Source organism: Mesoplodon densirostris, chromosome 1, assembly GCF_025265405.1.
Source record: "Mesoplodon densirostris isolate mMesDen1 chromosome 1, mMesDen1 primary haplotype, whole genome shotgun sequence".
Classification (NCBI taxonomy): Eukaryota; Metazoa; Chordata; class Mammalia; order Artiodactyla; family Ziphiidae; genus Mesoplodon; species Mesoplodon densirostris.
In genome coordinates, this window is record NC_082661.1 from 76,911,991 (window position 1) to 76,930,691 (window position 18,701).

At 39.0% G+C, this 18,701-nt stretch overlaps 1 protein-coding gene across 1 annotated transcript in view; it reads right to left on the reverse strand.

Moving 5' to 3' along the window:
- CFI (complement factor I) overlaps positions 1-18,701 on the reverse strand; it is a 47,900-nt gene that overhangs the window by 19,515 nt on the left and 9,684 nt on the right. Inside the window, exons 2-4 of the mRNA XM_060096203.1 lie at positions 5,656-5,935; positions 3,670-3,823; positions 667-833 (exon numbers count right to left, since the gene is read on the reverse strand). Of these exons, the coding sequence (XP_059952186.1) occupies positions 667-833; positions 3,670-3,823; positions 5,656-5,935 (601 nt within the window). The remainder of the gene's footprint in view (positions 1-666; positions 834-3,669; positions 3,824-5,655; positions 5,936-18,701) is intronic.

An 18,701-nucleotide genomic window follows, 5' to 3' on the forward strand; every position in this document is an offset into this window, starting at 1 on the left:
TAATCTCTGAAAACCAGCATTTATTGTGGAGGTCTCTGCTCGCTGAGATGGGGCAGGGGTTTCGGGAATCAGGAGCCCTTGCTGACACTGGCGAACTCTGGTGCTCATCCATTCCTTTCACGCTACTACTTTATCCCCCACCCCCATCCTGAGGCTTACTTGGCAGTGCTGTTTACATTTTGATGGTACTTATTTTTTAGCACCAAAAAAGGCTTTGGTCTTTAATACGGTATATATGGCTAAAATATTCCAAGGTCAAGATGAAGGAGAAAAGTGGCAATGATTGCCTGAGGCACAGATGTGGTCACTTAACCATTTTAAAGAAATGTGTAATCGGCTGGACCTCTCAAGGGTGATGATGAGTTTCTTCTAATGTTTTATTAACTTGTGTTTGCTACATCAACTTTAATCCATATGTTCAAGGAATTAAAGGGGAGTCAAGCAACTTTACTTCCCATATAGGAACCTGGATAGAAGTAATATTTGAATGGCAAAAAAGGTACAATAGGGGAAAAGCACCCATTTCGGCTCTGAAACCCAAAATATGATTTTGCCATTGTGTTTGACTGGCAAGAGGGTATCTGTAATTTGTTTGTTTACTACAGACTTGACGTGAAATAAATAACCTTGAAGGAAGGGAAAATATCAGGCCAGTACTCCACTAACCTGCACTCCCCGTGTAACACACCACACCAGCCAAACCCTCGGAACCGCTAGTGAGTCCCTTAGTAAAAGTACATTCAGCCAAACTGGTCTCAAATCCTTGACAATGTACATGTAGACATTCAGTGGAATTTATATGAGGATCTCTGCTTTGAGTATCAACAGCACCTCTGCAAATCAAATAAATGAAACAGTAAGGTAGAATAATTAGTACTTTGTATTTATAACTTTACTGTAGGAGGTAAAGGACTATTTCCTCTTATTTTCTACATATGGGTGATAGATTGGGCAATATGCTTAAATTCTCTGAGCTTCAATATCTTCACCTAAAACAGGGAATATAACTACCTGAGTTTTGCAAAGATCAACTAAAACAATCAGTTTAAACTGACTGGCCAAAGTTCAAAACATGGCAAGAACCCACAAATATTGGTTTCCTCTCCTCTGTTTCTCATTAAGGAGGAATGCCTCTTCGTCCACACTGCTTTCTTTCCAACCTGAGATGTGTCATTCTTGGCCTCTCTCTACGGCTTAACTCCTTTTCTCTCCAGGAAGGGAGTGGATTAATTTTATCAGGGAATTTTGGAAATGTAAACCAGGAAAGGTCAGCCCAGCTCTTCCATTTTTTCCTTTTGGGTCCTCTTCACCTGCCGAATGCTGTAAGTCTTACCTGGTTGGCCCCATTGTTGCCTGGGATCAGGGAGGTTCAGTTAGTTTGATTCTAGCAGGTCCATTTTGCTTTTATGCTAAGCTCTATCCTCAATTCAGTCTTGACAGTATTAAGTAATATTTTGACATCTATGTGCCATTGCTTGGACTTCTCAGTTTGTTCAGAATTTGTGTAGCTAACAGGCTACCTCAGTGACCCAATATCTTAGAGATGATGAGTTACAGTAAGCTATTCTTCCAGAACATTCAATTGCTCCCTGCTTTTCTCTAGAAGTTAATGGGGAAAATGGGTTAAAAATAAAAGGTTGAGCAAAGATGCATCAGGCAAATGTAAACAAAAATTAAGCAGTAATGGCAATATAAATATCAGATAAATTACAATGAAAGGGAAAAAGAGAGCAATTAAAGGGAACAAAGAGGTTCAGATCCATAATGAAGATATAGTGGTCATGAAACTGTGCCAAACCACATCGAAATATGAGAACAGATGGGAGCCATTTGGGGCAATCTGACAGGTGAATAATCTGAAAAACCTCTCAACCTATAAATATCTAAAAGTACTAGATAAATGCCCTCAGTGAGCTCTTAAGGAATTAAGGGAAATACCCACTGTCTAAAATCAGAGAAGTCTGTTCATGAGCTTATACAAAATACCAGAACAAAAATTGGGAGATCAAAGAGTGAGAGAGTTTGCCATTAGGTTGAATCATAGGTTGTAGGTCACAAACTGTCGAAAATAAGAAATACTCTATGGCTCAATTTAATGATAAGAGACTCTCACTAATGAACTACTAGCAGATGTGGTTTAGGAAGAAGAAAATTGAAGCCAGAACAAAGAAGTGAGATGAAAGAAGCAGCAACAAACCAGGAAGTTGGTAAACATGAAGTACATCTGAGTAAGCACTGACTGAACAAAAGTAATGATAATTGCTTAGTATATAATGATAGCAATTAACTTCAGGGATATATAAAAATAAGATTGAACAAAATACTGGAAACTTGACACGATAATGCCATTCTTTGTATTGATATTATTCCTGAAGAGGCCAAGGACTTTCTAAGTTAACGGTTCATGGTATAAATGTAAAGATAACTGCTAAAGGAATAGAAATAGGATGTATATAATTTTCAAACAAATTAGAGGGAGAAAAAGGAGAAGATTAAGAAACAACAACAATGACTTTATTAACCTAATAAAATTTAAAAAGGAAGAAACAAGAGGACAGAGGAAGCAAGTTAACTAATAAGCCCAAAACAAGATAGGAAAAATAAATTCAACAGTGTAAATAATCACAATAATGTAAATGGACTAAACTCTTCAGACAGTTATTGTCATATTGTATTTTTTTAAAAAAATTTAGATATGTGTTGTTTATAACGGACACACTTAAAAGATAAAAGCATAGAAAACTTGTAAGTAAATAAATGGGAAAATATTTGAATAAAGCAATCAACAAGCTTGCTTATTCTAATGGATAAAACATCTATTATGCAGAACCCTGCACATGAAGCATTTAAAATATACTCAGTACAAAGCAAGTCTCAAAAAAATATTTAAACAATTGTCATCATATGGAGACGTTCTCTCTCGACAATAAAATTAAATGGGAAATCTATATAAAAAAGTTAACCAAAAGTGAACTAATATACTCATTAGGAATGTAAAAAAAGAAACTTCTAAATTATGTATGAGTCAAAGAAGAAATTATATTGAAAATTAGAAAATATTTTGAACTGAACAATAAATAAAATATCCACTTATAGAGGGTTATGGCATGCAGATGAAGCATTACCTAGAGGGAAATTTGTACCTTAAATGCTTATATTAGAAAATAAGAAAAACTGAAAATTGATGAGCTAAGCATTTTAACTAACAGAATTAGAAAAAATACAATAGGGAAAAGAAGAGAGAGAGCCAAAGATAAAAGTCAATGAAAATAAAGAAACAAGAGAAAATTTACAAATACAAAAATCAAAAACACTAATCAAATAGACAAATCTCTGCAAGGTTGAGAAAAAAAAGAGAGAAGGCCTATATAAACAACTTTAGGTATGAAGGAGTGGACATAATCATAGGTGAATAGAGATAATGATGAATGTATTTGCAAGTCTACAGATGGGCAAAGGATTGCATCCAGATACCTGAGCAAACTTTGGGTGCTCAGCAGTGTTCTAAGTGTTAGTTGAGCATAAACGCACTTTATCCTCATGACAGGCAGTTAATATGCTCAGGTTACAGTTGAGGAAGTTGAGGCACAGAAAGATAGGGTAATCAAAAAAAAAAAGTTGGAATAATAAAATCAGCCCTGGGAAAATTCAGTGACACGAAGCACTCACAGTTGAAATCCAAGGTCAAGGCAGGCCACATTGGCCTGTGTAATGCTCCAGCTTTTCCCACACACAAACATTTTTTTATCTTGGTCTACAAGTTTTACTTCAACAATTCCTTCTGAATGTCCTTTTTCATTCTCCAAGGAAACACTAAATTGTTCTAAAATTAAAAAAAAAGAATGAGCAATATTCAGGCACTCTTTCCCCTCTTGATTAATTCTCTAAAGTAATAAAATACATAATTTCTAATTAACTTTGAACACCATGAAGCTTTTTTTCTTTTTTTGGCTGCGTTGGGTCTTCGTTGCTGGGCATGGGCCTTCTCTAGTTGCGGTGAGCGGGGACTTCTCTTCGTTGCGGTGCACAGGCTTCTCATTGCGGTGGCTTCTCTTGTTGCAAAGCACGGGCTCTAGGCGCGTGGGCTTCAGTAGTTGTGGCTCACGGGCTTAGTTGCTCCGCAGCATGTGGGATCTTCCCGGACCAGGGATTGAACCCATGTCCCCTGCATTGGCAGGTGGATTCTTAACCACTACGCCACCAGGGAAGACCCACCATGAAGATTTTAACAAATGGTAAGCAATCATTTTATGAGGGCTTATTATATGTCAGTGGCTGTGCTACCCAGTTGTAAAAAAAAGTACCATAAAATCTTCATATCAACCCTATGAAGATTAGGGTGATATTTATCCCTATTTTTACACATGAGGAATCTAAATTTATCCATTTTTATACATGAGATTAAGTTACTTGCTCAAGGACTGAAGCCAGGAATCTGAACCTGCTATATTGATCTGACTCCAAAATCCGTGCTCTTAAAAGTTAGCCAAGCGAATAATGAAAATGTAAGAAAGGTTTATGTATTCTCATATATTTAAGGCATTTCATGCCTCAAGAGAACAAAAGTCTGACCCTGACAAAATAATCTCCATGGTTGCTTTCGTCCTCTCCAACAAGTAAGAGAGATAGACTCAATTATGGATCTTTCTTCTTCCTGTTCCACAGTACCTTAACAGCTTAACTCAGCAATACAAAAATATTTAGGCTACTGTGTGCTGGCATACGTCATGGTAACTTTAAAAAGAACGTTTTAAGCATTCTTCTGTAAATTCATGAAATGTCTGTGATAATTCATATCAGAAGACAACGAGCTTAAGGTTTGCTGTCATAGCTAAAATTTCATGAGCGCTCTCTGTGTACTATTCACAGAGCTTTACATACATCATGTTATTTAATTTTCACGAGAGTCTTATGAATTAGGAACTACTGTTACTCACATTTTACAGATATGAAAACTGCATTCCAGAGAGGCCACATAGTTTGCAATAAGTGAGGTGGGGTTTGGAGGGGTTTACAACTAAATCTGACTGACAGTGAGACCCTTAAACCTTAAGCACTCTGCTAATCTACATATTAGGGTCCCAGCCCTCCTCACTACATTAGGCACCTGGATGAAGTCTTGACAAGCTCTCTGATCTGATGTGCCAAGTTTGCTAGGTTGGAGTATATCCTAGGCCAGCAATGGCCTGAGCTAAACCTTGGATCAGGGCTGATGGGTTGGGGCTAGGGAAAGGGGTAGGGACTGGTGGGATGGATGCTGGAAGAAATTATTGGGGCTGGGGTCCAAAGGGGTTCCATATCAGTACCAGTCTCATGTAAAGCCCTTTTCACTGGGTTCTGAACCAACTCAACAGTTCTGGGAATAATTCCTTTAGCCAAGTAGAAGTGAGAGTGGGGATAATTCTGAAGGGGTGGGCAGCAGAGGGTGGCATAGGCACTGAGGGGAAGGACCAGCCTCAGGGCCTCATGCTCTAGGCTCAAGGGCTGGCTAGATTCTGATGATCCCCTAATTTCTTTAGTTATCATCCCAGTTACTAGTGAGGGTCTAGAGAAGAATTTTGAGTTGTCGTCATAACATTTCATAGGAAAAGTATTTTTTAATAGAAAATATAGTAGACAATTTTCTTCTTACAAAATAAACTAGGCTTTTCCTACCTTCACCTGTGCATGTTCCTGTTTTTAAAAACTTTGCCTCTGGACGAAGACATTCCAAACTCTTTTGCTGGCAGTAAGTTGGGTAGCTTTTCCCATTAACTGAACATACCCTGGTACCATTCTTTGGGCACTGATAAGGAAGTTTACAAATACAGGTCCCATCGATGCATTTCTGCCATGGTTGGCAGAAGACTTTATTGCAGGAGAGACGTGTGTATTTTTCAGTTAAGCACTTTTTCTCCACGAGATCCTCTTGAGATGTGTCTGATGTTGAAGTGGACTATAAAGCACAAAATAAACATTAGCTTAGCAACAAACTAAAATCTTTTTAAAGATGAATACATGAGCTACAAATGACCAGTGATACATGGATATTCAGATTAATCAGTATCACTGTCCCAAAGAAATGCATACTGTATAAGACATGTTTCATCAGTGATAATTCTCTGTGCTGATAAGGGAAGTGTGACAGATAATTTTTAAACTCAAATCATGGAAATCAATGTTGATATAACCTTCTTCAGATGCTGTGTATCAAGATCTTCCCCGTCCTAGAATTTATTAAAAATAGAAAAATAGTCTAAACATATGTTATCAGGGCATCATTTAAGTATATTATGGCACATTAAAAAAGAAAAGATGAATACATGAAGGAAAGGAACAAAACAGACTCATATACCCCACAGTATAGATGAGGGTAATGTGGTCTGGTGGTTTTTAGAATCAAACAACCCTGGCTTCTAGTCTCAACTTGGGCACTTACATGGCCTTGAGCAAGTTACTTACCCTCATGAAACATGTTTCCTCATCTGTAAAATGTTTCCTTCTATTTTGCAAGGTTATTGTAAGCATTAGAAATAAAATGTGTATAATGGTTGGCAGGTACTAGGCAAGAAATCAGTGGGAGCTGTTATTATTCAAAAGCCAACATAAAATTCTGCCTTTGAAGAAATCAATGAATCTCGACAGTTACGTTAAGGAGTAGAAAATTTGGTTGTAATTATAGTCTCATGGAATGAATTGAGGAATGAAATTGATTAATTCTATTAATAAATGTAAAACCATTTGCTAAACTCCTACTTTGTGCAAAATCCTGCTAAGATGAACATGACATGGGCTCTGTCTTCCAAGGGCTTGATATCTAGACAATAAGATAGAAACACGCATAATAACTGGGGTAAGTGATATAACAGTCATACAAATAAGATACAGTATTCTTGGAGATCCAGAGTGGGAGAGAACAAGTCTTTCCGGGGGCATTTTTTTTTTCTTTTGGCTGCTCCCTGTGGCATGCAGGATCGGGGATCCCAACTAGGGATTGAACCCGTGTTCCCTGCAGTGGAAGCACAGAGTCTTAACCACTGGACCGCCAGGGAATTCCCCCCAGGGGCATTTTAAACAGCCTCATGGGGCATCTGAGCAAGGTGAGGAAGGTCAGGTGTTAGCAGAGGGTAGGTGCTGGTAAAACACAGGAGGAATGGTGCACAATGTATTTAGGGAATCGTGAGCAGTCCCAAGTGATGGGCTTGTGTGTGCTTCAACTAGGATGGTCATTGGTTAGGAAACTGGGGAGGAAGAGGCAGCAGGAGTGGAGCAAGAAAATGATTTGGAAAGACACTTGAACAAGCAAAAGCAAGAGGTCTGGACAATTTAATGCATGTAGGGGTTGACAGTAGAACTAGGTTTTGAGGCTGAGTGTTAGTAAGGATGTATAGTGCCATTAATCAATATAGATATTAAGTTAAGGTAGAGAATTATGAGTTTGGCTTGGGACCTGTTAATTCTGATATGCCTGAAGGATGTGCATTTGGAGATATTTTGTAGAAAAGGGAAATGTGTGTCCGAAGCTTGGAAAACAGACGATTAGCTCATTCATCAATTAACTCACTGAATGATTTAGTAAGCACCACTCTGTGCCAGAGAACAGCCTGAGGCCAGGATCAGAGGGATAAAAATCCCTGTCTAAGGAGTACACCAACCAGAAGAGAGGCAGGCAAGCCTGACTGACAGTTTCCCTGGTAGACGTGGGCCGGGGATGCTATTAGGACAGTGGTCCCATGGCCTGACTAGGAGGCTTGAGAACATCTCCAAGAAGAGGTGATGTCTGGGATGAGCACTGCGAGCACTGAGGAGTCAGCTGGCAAGGGTGGTGGGAGGTGCTCGGAGCAGGATTGTGAGAACAAGAACAGCAAGAACAGGGAGCCACTGAGAGACTAAACAGTGGAGCAAATTTGCATTTGAGGAAGATCTTTCTGGAGATCAGATCAGACAAACAGGCAGGAGGCCAATTAGACCTGCAGGAATCCAGAGGAAATACAGTGAAGGCTGGGAATAGGTCAACGGGGTCAAAAGCCAGTTGTGGAAAGTCAACGCTCTCTCTCTGTCCCCTAGACACCCCCTTTGGAGGATGGGCATCCTTTATTCCAGTCTCCCCAGCCTCCAACCATAACACGCCCCCAACCTTGCTTAGTGCCCTCCAGCTGCAGTAACAGCAAGCTGGGGCAGAAACAAACTGAACGATCTTTAAGGGCTATGATGAAGATAAATAAAAACCAGTCATTTAAAAACCACACAAAAATTTGCAAAAGCTGTGAAAGTCATTCTATCCAACATGCTTTTCAGTAAACTTTATCAAATAGCCAGGAAATTTGACAAATTTGTCATTAACTACACTGGTTTTTGACACACTGATCTAGAATAAAATCTAGTAATTACATACCTTTCATGATTCCATGTACCTCTTTTGTAGCACTTATTAGAGTTGACAGTTTTGTAATTACTTAGCTCCTGTGTCTTCCACTGACAAAATTTAAGTGCCCTGACAGCTGGGACTGTCAGCTTTTACGTATCACCTTTCTACTGAAAGAGCAATATTCTAATTGGGTGCAAGCAGAAAAAACTTGATTTTTTTCCCCCAAATTTATCCCTTTCTGAGGTGTCATTTTTCCTTGATCTTTAGAAAGAAACTTGGGCAAGTGCTATCAACTTTTCAGTCACTCTTAGATTAGAGCAAAAATGAAAGATTAAAAGACTTTTGGTCCCAGGAACAGTCATATATTACAATGTCCAGTTCTGGGTAATCATTTAGACTCTGACCTTCATTTCAGTTGAAAGGTCCTTTCTCCTAGCTCAGACTTTCTTCAGGGGCATGGTGGGCCTGGTATTCATTGAATGAATGGTGAAAAACAAAAACAAAAACAAAAACAAAAAGAGAACACTGAGGAGAATTTTACATTTTAGAAGCTGAAGATTTTAGGAGCATGGGCTCTAGGCGCGTGGGCTTCAGTAGTTGTGGTATGTCAGCTCAGTAGTTGTGGCTCGCGGGCTCTAGAGCACAGGCTCAGTAGTTGTGGCACGTGGACTTAGTTGCTCTGCGGCATGTGGGATCTTCCCAGAGCAGGACTCAAACCCTCCATGTCACCTGCATTGGCAGGCGGATTCTTAACCACTGCACCACCAGGTAAGTCCCAAGCCTAGTATATTTTTAAACAACAGGTACTTTTTAAACAACCCCTCTATAGAACAAAATTATTTTCAGTAAAAATCATGAAAGAAATGAATAATAAATTATATAGAAAAATTTAAACAGCAAATATTTTCTTTTATTGAAATTTCATATATAAATATATACAAAATCAATCATGCTTGTGAAAAATAAAAAAGTAAAAAGTAGGGCTTCCCTGGTGGCGCAGTGGTTGAGAGTCCGCCTGCTGATGCAGGGGACACGGGTTCGTGCCCCGGTCCGGGAAGATCCCACATGTCGCGGAGCAGCTGGGCCCGTGAGCCATGGCCGCTGAGCCTGCGCATCCGGAGCCTATGCTCCTCAACGGGAGAGGGAACAACGGTGAGAGACCCGCATACCGCAAAAAAAAAAAACACAAAAAAGTAAAAAGTAAATTTCATAGTACGGTACAAATAAGGAAAAAAGTACTAGACAAATATTTTAAATTTCATTCATATACTTAATGAAAAAGGAAAAACTATACCTATATATAGGCCTGTTGCAGTAATGAATAATAATATTACAGTTTAAGAATAATTAAATATATTAATAAAAATAATAAATTTCATTTTAAAGATACTGAATAGTATCTTTCAGTATCTTTACCTAATCTGATATTTTACCTAATATTAGGTAAAATATTTCCTGTATGAACTACTCTTTGCACTTAGCAAACAAAAATATTACACCTTTCAGGCTGCATTGTTTTTACTATTTTATATTTTGAAAACAAAAATTCCAAATGGCCATTAGAATGACAAAACTGAAAAACTCAACTTTTTTTGTTTATTCATTCTTATAATCACTGTGACAACACTTTATTTTGAATCTATTATAAATTCAGGAAAACGTAAGAACATAGAGTTTGAAGATGAACTATACTTGAAGCGAATTTGAACAATTCCAATGCATATGAGACTGCCTATGTCAGGGTAGAACTGAAAGTTGGCTGAATTAACTTCCATTTTTAATACAATGTCTATTAAAGAATAAGTTTTAAAAAGTGCTCATTTGAAGTTTACATTTGTATTTTAAAAACTCAACCTCAGCAACCCCAGCAATTTTTAATAGTGCCATCTAATAAAATAGCCACTAACCAAAAGTGGATACTTAAATTAAAATTATTAAAATTAAATGGGAATTCTTCTGTTTCTAGTCAAGATAGACTTATAAGGGTACTAAAGCTACCCTAGTTCTTATTCAGCCTAAACCAATCAAGAAATGGACAAAATACAGACGACAATGATTTTCAAGACACTGGACATCAGGCAATGAAAGGTAGAGATCCCTGAAACTAAAGAAACAAATGAGGTAATTGAGCCCTACAGCTGTTCCATGTGATTTTCTTCAGAGAGTTTCCAGACTGTGGTGCGGAGAGGAGGAACTTGAGCTGAGCCCAAGGGACTTCTTGAGTTGAGGAGACAAAGCTGAGAGTCTTGGGAGACCAAGGCAGCTATACTTCACAGAATAAAGTACTGGAAACAAGTAAGTGGCATAGAGAGAGAACTTTGTAACTCTGTAGAAGATCCCCTTTTAATTGTTCAGCTGAGTATTTATCAGCACCCAAATGTGAAGAAACTACCAGAGACTGGGGAAAGAACCACCCAATAGAAATCAAGGTAACAGGGCCCACGCTCAAATGGTGCCATGAATAGTGCTTGTTCTCAACATTCAGACTGGAAAATTCCATTATTCTTGGGGCATTGGAAGGAGTACAAAGAAGGATCTTGCTGCAGTAGTATGGAACAATTAGTCCTAGACTGAGCATTGTTCTGGTCCTACCTATGAATGCTCAAAAGCAAGACCTAAAAGGATCAAACTGTTTTCAAGTAACTTAACTGCATCTCAGAACAAAGCTCAAGAATATGTATAGGAATACAAAAATACCCAACATCTAACAGGATAATATTCCTAATAGCTGGCATCCAATTAAAAAAATACAGGCATGCAAAAATACAGGAAAATATGACCCACAGTGAGGAGAAAAATTAAATTGATTGAAATTTACCCAGAATCCCTAATATAGATGTCAGAATTTGCAGGCAAGTATATTATATTTATTATAACTGTATTCCATATGTTTAAAAAGTAGAGATAAGAAAAATATATAAGAGATCCAAATTGAACTTCTAGGGATGAAAATGACAATATCTGAGATAAAAATACACTGGATGGAACTAACAACAGATAGGACACTGCAGAAGATTAACAAACCTAAAGATTTATTAATAGAAACTATCCAGAATGAAATGTGGGAGTAATAGAGATTTTTTTAAAAGAACGGGGTATGAGTGAGCTATGGGACAGGTTCAACTGGTGTAGTATATGTAGTATATGTGTAATTGGAGTTCCACAGGAGATGAGAATAAGATGGGAACAAAAAAGTTATTTGAAGAAATAATGGCTGAAACTTTTCCAAATTTGATAAAAATGATAAATCCACAGATTCAATAAACTTAATGAATCCCAAGCAGAAGAAACATGAAGGAAACTCCACCAAGGCATATCATCTCAAATTGCTCAAATAACAACAGTGAGAAAATCTTTAAAACAGCCAAAGAAAAAGACCTATGTGTAAAGCCACAAAGGTAAGGGTGACAACAGAGGTCTCATGCAAGTGAGAAGACAGTGAGGCAACATTTTAAAAATACCAGAAAAAAACCCCCTGTCAACCTATAATTCTATATCCAGCAAAAATATCACTTGAAAATTAAGGCAAAATAACAACCTTTTTAGACATACAAGAGTTGAAAGAACTAATCACCAGTGTATCTGCACTACAAGAAATGTAAAAAAAAAAAAAAAGTCCTTCAAGCAGAAGGGAAATTATCCTAGATGAAAATCTGTAGCTATATGCAGGAATGAAGAATACTGGAAACATCTGGAATTTTTTATATGGGGGTGGGGAGGAGGTAGCCGTTATTTCTGCTTTGTACCTTTTCTTGTAGTATCTTTGACTTTGGTATCAGAGTAACACTGACCTCATGGAATGATTTAGGAAGTAAGTATTCTCTCCTTTTTGGGGGTGGGGGTGGGCAAAAGAGTTTAAGAAGATTTGGTGTTGTTATTTGGTAGAATTCGCCAGTGAAGCCATCTGGTTTTGGACATTTCTTTGATAGAAGTTTTTTCTTTCTTTCTTTTCCTCCTCCCTTCCTTCCTTCCTTTCTTTTCTTTTTTTCTTCCCTTCTTTCTTTCTTTCTTCCTTTCTTTTTAAATCACTGATTTAATCTCTTGTTACATGTCTGTTCAGATTTCCTATTTCTTCTTGAGTTGGTTTTGATAATTTGTATATTTTTAGGAATTTGTCCATGAATCTAGGTTATCTAATTTGTTGGCATATAATTGTTCACAGTATTCTCTTATCATTCTTTTGATTTATGTAAGGTCAGTAATAATGTCTCCACTTTCTGATTTTATTTATTTGAATCTTCTCTGTTTTTTGTCAGTCTAGCTAAGGTTTGTCAATTTGGTTGATCTTTTCAAAGAACAAAATTTTGGATACACCAGAAATACAGCTACACGTGGAACAACTCCTACAGAACACCTACTGAACGCTGGCAGAAGACCCCAGACCTCCCAAAAGGCAAGAAACTCCCCACATACCTGGGTAGGGCAAAGCGGAGAGATCCCCACACAGAGGATCGGTGCCGAGCGGCACTCACCAGCCCGAGAGGCTTGTCTGCTCGCCCGCCGGGGCGCGCAGCGCTGGAGCTGAGGCTCGGGCTTCGGTCAGAGCGCAGGGAGAGGACTGGGGCTGGCGGCGAGAACTCAGCCTGAAGGGGGCTAATGTGCCACAGCTAGCCTGGAGGGAATCCGGGAAAACTCTGGAGCTGCCGAAGAGGCAGCAGACTTTTTCTTCCCTCTTGGTTTCCTGGTGCGCGAGGAGAGGGGATTAAGAGCGCCACGTAAAGGAGCTCCAGAGACGGGCGCGAGTCGCGGCTGAAAGCGCGGAGCCCAGAGACGGGCGTGGGACGCTGGGGCTGCTGCTGCCGCCGCCAAGAAGCCTGTGTGCGAGCGCAGGTCACTGTCCACACCGCCCTTCCGGGAGCCTGTGCAGCCCGCCACTGCCGGGGTCCCGGGATCCAGGGGAGGCTTCCCTGGGAGAACGCACGGCGCGACTCGGGCTGCTGCAGCGTCACACCGACCTCTGCCGCTGCAGGCTCGCCCCGCACTCCGTACCCCTCCCTCCTGCCCGGCCTGAGTGAGCCAGAGTCCCCGAAGAGGCTGCTCCTTTAACCCTGTCCTGTCTGAGCGAAGAACAGACGCCCTCCGGCGACCTACGCGCTGAGGCGGGGCCAGGTCCAAAGCTGAGACCCAGGAGCTGTGAGAACAAAGAAGAGAAAGGGAAACCTCTCCCAGCAGCCTCAGAAGCAGCGGATTAAAGCTCCACAATCAACTTGATGTACCCTGCATCTGTGGAATACATGAATAGACAACAAATCATCCCAAATTGAGGAGCCAGGAGTCAGTGCTGTGCCTCTGAGGTGGGAGAGCCAACTTCAGGACACTGGTCCACAAGAGACCTCCCAGCTCCACACAATATCAAACGGCGAAAATCTTCCAGAGATCTCCATCTCAACAGCAGCACCCAGCTTCACTCAACGACCAGCAAGCTATAGTGCTGGACACCCTATGCCAAACAACTAGCAAGACAGGAACACAACGCCACCCATTAGCAGAGAGGTGGCCTAAAATCATAAAAAGTCCGCAGACACCCCAAAACACACCACCAGACGTGGACCTGCCCACCAGAAAGACAAGATCCAGCCTCATCCACCAGAACACAGGCAGTAGTCCCCTCCACCAAGAAGCCTACACAACCCACTAAACCAACCTTAGCCACTGGGGACAGACACCAAAAACAACGGGAACTACGAACCTGCAGCCTGCAAAAAGGAGACCCCAAACACAGTAACATAAGCAAAATGAGAAGACAGAAAAACACACAGCAGGAGAAGGAGCAAGATAAAAACCCACCAGACCTAACAAATGAAGAGGTAATAGGCAGTCTACCTGAAAAAGAATTCAGAATAATGATGATAAAGATGATCCAAAATCTTGGAAATAGAATAGACAAAATGCAAGAAACAGTTAATAAGGACCTAGAAGAACTAAAGATGAATCAAGCATCGATTAAAAACACAATACATGAAATAAAAAATACTCTAGATGGGATCAATAGCAGAATAACTGAGGCAGAAGAACGGATAAGTGAGGTGGAAGATAAAATAGTGGAAATAACTGCTGCAGAGCAAAATAAAGAAAAAAGAATGAAAAGAACAGAGGACAGTCTCAGAGACCTCTGGGACAACATTAAACGCACCAACATTCGAATTATAGGGGTTCCAGAAGAAGAAGAGAAAAAGAAAGGGACTGAGAAAATATTTGAAGAGATTATAGTTGAAAACTTCCCTAATATGGGAAAGGAAATAGTGAATCAAGTCCAGGAGGCACAGAGAGTCCCATACAGAATAAATCCAAGGAGAAATACACCAAGACACATATTAATCAAACTGTCAAAAATTAAACACAAAGAAATCATATTAAAAGCAGCAAGGCAAAAACAACAAATAACACACAAGGGAATCCCCATCAGGATAACAGCTGATCTCTCAGCAGAAACTCTACAAGCCAGAAGGGAGTGGCAGGACATACTTAAAGTGATGAAGGAGAAAAACCTGCAACCAAGATTACTCTACCCAGCAAGGATCTCATTCAGATTTGATGGAGAAATTAAAACGTTTACAGACAAGCAAAAGCTGAGAGAGTTCAGCACCACCAAACCAGCTTTACAACAAATGCTAAAGGAACTTCTCTAGGCAAGAAACACAACAGAAGGAAAAGAACTACAATAACGAACCCAAAACAATTAAGAAAATGGGAATAGGAACATACATATCAATAATTACCTTAAATGTAAATGGACTAAATGCTCCCACCAAAAGACACAGACTGGCTGAATGGATACAAAAACAAGACCCATATATATGCTGTCTACAAGAGACCCACTTCAGACCTAGAGACACATACAGACTGAAAGTAAGGGGATGGAAAAAGATATTCCATGCAAATGGAAACCAAAAGAAAGCTGGAGTAGCAATTCTCATATCAGACAAAATAGACTTTAAAATAAAGACTACTAGAAGAGACAAAGAAGGACACTACATAATGATCAAGGGATCAATCCAAGAAGAAGATATAACAATTGTAAATATTTATGCACCAAACATAGGAGCACCTCAATACATAAGGGAAATATTAACAGCCATAAAAGGAGAAATCGACAGTAACACAATCATAGTAGGGGACTTTAACACCCCACTTTCACCAATGGACAGGTCATCCAAAATGAAAATAAATAAGGAAACACAAGCTTTAAATGATACATTAAACAAGATGGACTTAATTGATATTTATAGGACATTTCATCCAAAAACAACAGAATACACATTTTTCTCAAGTGCTCATGGAACATTCTCCAGGATAGATCATATCTTGGGTCACAAATCAAGCCTTGGTAAATTTAAGAAAATTGAAATTGTATCAAGTATCTTTTCCGACCACAATGCTATGAGACTAGATATCAATTACAGGAAAAGAGCTGTAAAAAATACAAACAAATGGAGGCTAAACAATACACTACTTAATAACGAAGTGATCACTGAAGAAATCAAAGAGGAAATTAAAAAATACCTAGAAACAAATGACAATGGAGACACGACGACCCAAAACCTATGGGATGCAGCAAAAGCAGTTCTAAGAGGGAAGTTTATAGCGATACAATCCCACCTTAAGAAACAGGAAACATCTCGAATAAACAACCTAACCTTGCACCTAAAGCAATTAGAGAAAGAAGAACAAAAACATCCCAAAGTTAGCAGAAGGAAAGAAATCATAAAAATCAGATCAGAAATAAATGAAAAAGAAATGAAGGAAACGATAGCAAAGATCAATAAAACTAAAAGCTGGTTCTTTGAGAAGATAAACAAAATTGATAAACCATTAGCCAGACTCATCAAGAAAAAAAGGGAGAAGACTCAAATCAATAGAATTAGAAATGAAAAAGGAGAAGTAACAACTGACACTGCAGAAATACAAAAGATCATGAGAGATTACTATAAGCAACTCTATGCCAATAAAATGGACAACCTGGAAGAAATGGACAAATTCTTAGAAATGCACAACCTGCCAAGACTGAATCAGGAAGAAACAGAAAATATGAACAGACCAATCACAAGCACTGAAATTGAAACTGTGATAAAAAATCTTCCAACAAACAAAAGCCCAGGACCAGATGGCTTCACAGGCGAATTCTATCAAGCATTTAGAGAAGAGCTAACACCTATCCTTCTCAAACTCTTCCAAAATATAGCAGAGGGAGGAACACTCCCAAACTCATTCTACGAGGCCACCATCACCTTGATACCAAAACCAGACAAGGATGTCACAAAGAAAGAAAACTACAGGCCAATATCACTGATGAACATAGATGCAAAAATCCTCAACAAAATACTAGCAAACAGAATCCAACAGCACATTAAAAGGATCATACACCATGATCAAGTGGGGTTTATTCCAGGAATGCAAGGATTCTTCAATATACGCAAATCAATCAACGTGATACACCATATTAACAAACTGAAGGAGAAAAACCATATGATCATCTCAATAGATGCAGAGAAAGCTTTTGACAAAATTCAACACCCATTTATGATAAAAACCCTGCAGAAAGTAGGCATAGAGGGAACTTTCCTCAACATAATAAAGGCCATATATGACAAACCCACAGCCAGCATCGTCCTCAATGGTGAAAAATTGAAACCATTTCCACTAAGATCAGGAACAAGACAAGGTTGCCCACTCTCACCACTCTTATTCAACATAGTTTTGGAAGTTTTAGCCACAGCAATCAGAGAAGAAAAGGAAATAAAAGGAATCCAAATTGGAAAAGAAGAAGTAAAGCTGTCACTGTTTGCAGATGACATGATACTATACATAGAGAATCCTAAAGATGCTACCAGAAAACTACTAGAGTTAATCAATGAATTTGGTAAAGTAGCAGGATACAAAATTAATGCACAGAAATCTTTGGCATTCCTATATACTAATGATGAAAAATCTGAAAGTGAAATCAAGGAAACACTCCCATTTACCATTGCAACAAAAAGAATAAAATATCTAGGAATAAACCTACCTAAGGAGACAAAAGACCTGTATGCAGAAAATTATAAGACACTGATGAAAGAAATTAAAGATGATACAAATAGATGGAGAGATGTACCATGTTCTTGGATTGGAAGAATCAACATTGTGAAAATGACTCTACTACCCAAAGCAATCTACAGATTCAATGCAATCCCTATCAAACTACCAATGGCATTTTTCGCAGAATTAGAACAAAAAATTGCACAATTTGTATGGAAACACAAAAGACCCCGAATAGCCAAAGCAATCTTGAGAACGAAAAATGGAGCTGGAGGAATCAGGCTCCCTGACTTCAGACTATACTACAAGGCTACAGTAATCAAGACAGTATGGTACTGGCACAAAAACAGAAAGATAGATCAATGGAACAGGATAGAAAGCCCAGAGATAAACCCACAGACATATGGTCACCTTATCTTTGATAAAGGAGGCAGGAATGTACAGTGGAGAAAGGACAGTCTCTTCAATAAGTGGTGCTGGGAAAACTGGACAGGGACATGTAAAAGTATGAGATTAGATCACTCCCTAACACCATACACAAAAATAAGCTCAAAATGGATTAAAGACCTAAATGTAAGGCCAGACACTATCAAACTCCTAGAGGAAAACATAGGCAGAACACTCTATGACATAAATCACAGCAAGATCCTTTTGGACCCACCTCCTAGAGAAATGGAAATAAAGACAAAAATAAACACATGGGACCTAATGAAACTTAAAAGCTTTTGCACAGCAAAGGAAACCATAAACAAGACGAAAAGACAACCCTCAGAATGGGAGAAAATATTTGCAAATGAAGCAACTGACAAAGGATTAATCTCCAAAATTTATAAGCAGCTCATGCAGCTCAATAGCAAAAAAACAAACAACCCAATCCAAAAATGGGCAGAAGACCTAAATAGACATTTCTCCACAGAAGATATACAGACTGCCAACAAACACATGAAAGGATGCTCAACATCTTTACTCATTAGAGAAATGCAAATCAAAACTACAATGAGATATCATCTCACACCAGTCAGAATGGCCATCATCAAAAAATCTAGAAACAATAAATGCTGGAGAGGGTGTGGAAAAAAGGGAACACTCTTGCACTGCTGGTGGGAATGTGAATTGGTACAGCCACTATGGAGAACGGTATGGAGGTTCCTTAAAAAACTACAAATAGAACTACCATGTGACCCAGCAATCCCACTACTGGGCATATACCCTGAGAAAACCATAATTCAAAAAGAGACATGTACCAAAATGTTCATAGCAGCCCTATTTACAATAGCCCGGAGATGGAAACAACCTAAGTGTCCATCATCGGATGAATGGGTAAAGAAGATGTGGCACA